The 2,713-nt window shown below is 37.8% G+C and overlaps 1 protein-coding gene across 1 annotated transcript in view; it reads right to left on the bottom strand.

The window, feature by feature from the left end:
* Positions 1-1,753, bottom strand: part of LOC138332636 (uncharacterized) — a 2,542-nt gene extending 789 nt beyond the window's left edge. Inside the window, exons 1-2 of the mRNA XM_069280639.1 lie at positions 1,699-1,753; positions 1,005-1,387 (exon numbers count right to left, since the gene is read on the bottom strand). Coding sequence (XP_069136740.1) covers positions 1,005-1,387; positions 1,699-1,753 — 438 coding nt within the window. The remainder of the gene's footprint in view (positions 1-1,004; positions 1,388-1,698) is intronic.
* Between the last annotated feature and the right edge of the window lie 960 nt (positions 1,754-2,713).

Raw genomic sequence — 2,713 nt, 5'->3', positions numbered from 1 at the left:
AATACCAGCTTCATTAAAGGATATAGCAGAGACAATGCTGAAATTTGAAATACATTTGTTTCTCCTCGAATTTGTCCTATCATCGGTGAAATGTAGTGCTAGACAATGGAAGACTTTCGTTAAAAACGTTACAGAACATTATTATTTCAATAAACGGTGCCGTGAATGTGATCATAGTGTACTACTGAGGCATTACAAATGTATACATCCGAACATTGGCCCAAATCTTTTCCGAAACAGACATGGGCTATTGCGGAATTAGGAAAAACTTTCATACAGATCAGAAACGAATAGTGTCATTTGTAAATTGTGTCGGAAAGAAACGGATAACATTGCTAAGCACTTCCTTATACAGTGTCCATCCTTATACGAATTCAGGGAAGCATTGTTAGAACATTTTGTAAATACGTTAAAAGTTAGTGACTATGTGGAATTTGACTTACTCGAAGATGATGATCGATATTTGTTTCTTCTTGGTAGTAGACTTTGCATGGAAATAGAAAATGACGAGTGGGAAAGCTGCATCATCGGAGTTGCCCGATACGTAGAGCTTATGCTCTCTGAAGTAAATTTCCTTCTTACAAAGTGACACTTTATCTGAAATGTCAGCTAAACTGACCAATTGACTATGTGTGTATTGAATATGGCTGCATTGTTTATCACAAAATATGTAATCTATGCACCAGTCACCATGTTATCTTTGATTCAATCGAGTTTATGTTATAACATTTCATTCATGTAAGACATGTAATCTCAATATTGAGGAAATAAAGAATCTGTCTGTCTGTCTGTCTGTCTATAAAGTAAATCATATTAATGACCATGATCATCATCATCAATCATGATAATCATGATCATCATCATCATCATCATCATCATCCATATAAAGTACATTATCATAATGACTACATGATCATCATCATCAGCAGCAGCAATTATCATCATCATCGACATCATCATCATCATCACAATCATCCTTTTCTTAAAGACATCCTCATCACTACTTTGTATGACCTCCTTTCATCCTCCTCTTCCTCGTCGTCCTCCTCTTCATCATAATCTACTACCTCCTTCTCATTCTCCTCTTCGTCATCATCACAATTTAGCGAGGAACAGGAAACATGTTGTTTATTTTGCGCTGGATACAGAGAGGTCCATGTGCTTCTCCTCAAATTTGTCACGAATTTTCTTTGACAGTAGTGGTCATCTCGGGGCAGTTCTTTGGTCAGGACCACGGACAGCTCCAGGCCATAGTGGAATAACCTCATTGCTTTTGAACGCTCCTCGAAGTTGGCTTTGTCCCTTTTTCTGGACTCGGAGGGTTTCCACAGAGACCTTCTCTTCACTTGACACGGAATGGTACCACAATGGCGGCAGAGGGTAAGACCTGATCAAAAATGACATTTGTTAGATATTATTCAAACAAAACTTTTTGTGTTGAGCATATGGATTGCGGTGGTAAAAGAAGCGCGCTCGGGCCTTTCGGTATCGCCTTTCACAACAACACGACTGAAACACAGATGAGCAAGCTACAACTTTCATCCTACCTCCTCTCAGATAAAAAGAAGGTCCAGTCTGTTTTAGCAGACATTTTCTCTGTCTTTGAAACAATTTCATGACTTGAACAAGTTGATTGGTATGTTGTTGGATACCATTGTTATGCTGCATTGGTATCATGGCCGAGGACCCGATTATTACATCTGTACTTCTCGACAGACTGGAAATAATAGACGAATATGTCAAGTTCTGCCATATTCATACAGTAGTGTTGGTTTACGCACAGGAGTTTGACGAACTCTATTGTTTATGCAACACGTTTGCTATATTATACATTAATTGCTGCAAATTATTCTCAATTCAAATGCAAAGCAGACTTAATACACAAATGCTGAACTAATAGTGCATTCGCAACAAACTACTTTAAACGACCCGCGTTATGAAAACGTGATATCAATCAAATCGTGATAGGTACGCTATATATTCGTTTTGATTTCTGGTCCAGTTTTGCTATAAAAGCATCAAAACCCTGTCAGTTTCCGGATACATCAACGAATAACAGCGGATATACATGTACAGCGCATATCATAAGCATGTAAGCTATGAGGATATAAAAATCCTGGGAACGGATAAACACGCCAATGCGGATAATTCCTGACCTGTGTGGATGTTGGGCGACAGATACAAGCACAATTTACGAATATTGCGTATGTTAAGCGAATGTCAGCCAATTTTGTGCGCAATGCATTCGCAAATCTTCCTAAACGCCAGTGGGACCGGGCCTTATATGGATGAACAAACGCCGCATATTCTACTGTTTGGTCAAGGTGGTAACTGATCATGACGTAACCAGAACCCAGCTTTTCAATAGGTAATATGGCTAATAAAACTTTAGCGACCGTTTTACAAATAAAGATAAAGTAAGTTCTAGCTAAAACATTGCATTTTGAAGATTTTAACGTGAGTTTTGCTAATACGAAGGTTGCTGATATTAATTTGGGGTGGCTATACAGCAAATACAGTATTGCTATACAGTTACAGAATGTATCATTAGATTTTATTAAAGGCCCACTACCTTTCCGGAGCAAAATTTAAAAGGTTTCTTAAAAACATTAATAACAAAAGAAAATATATGTCGATGGCTTAAGATGAGGTTACAACACCAAACATATGCAAGATTTCCTGTATAATGTACGATAACAGTGGAGATTCTTTC

Source organism: Argopecten irradians, chromosome 10, assembly GCF_041381155.1.
Source record: "Argopecten irradians isolate NY chromosome 10, Ai_NY, whole genome shotgun sequence".
NCBI classification, from domain to species: domain Eukaryota; kingdom Metazoa; phylum Mollusca; class Bivalvia; order Pectinida; family Pectinidae; genus Argopecten; species Argopecten irradians.
Note: the sequence above shows the minus strand (reverse complement) of the source record. Positions and strands in the feature narration are given on the sequence as shown.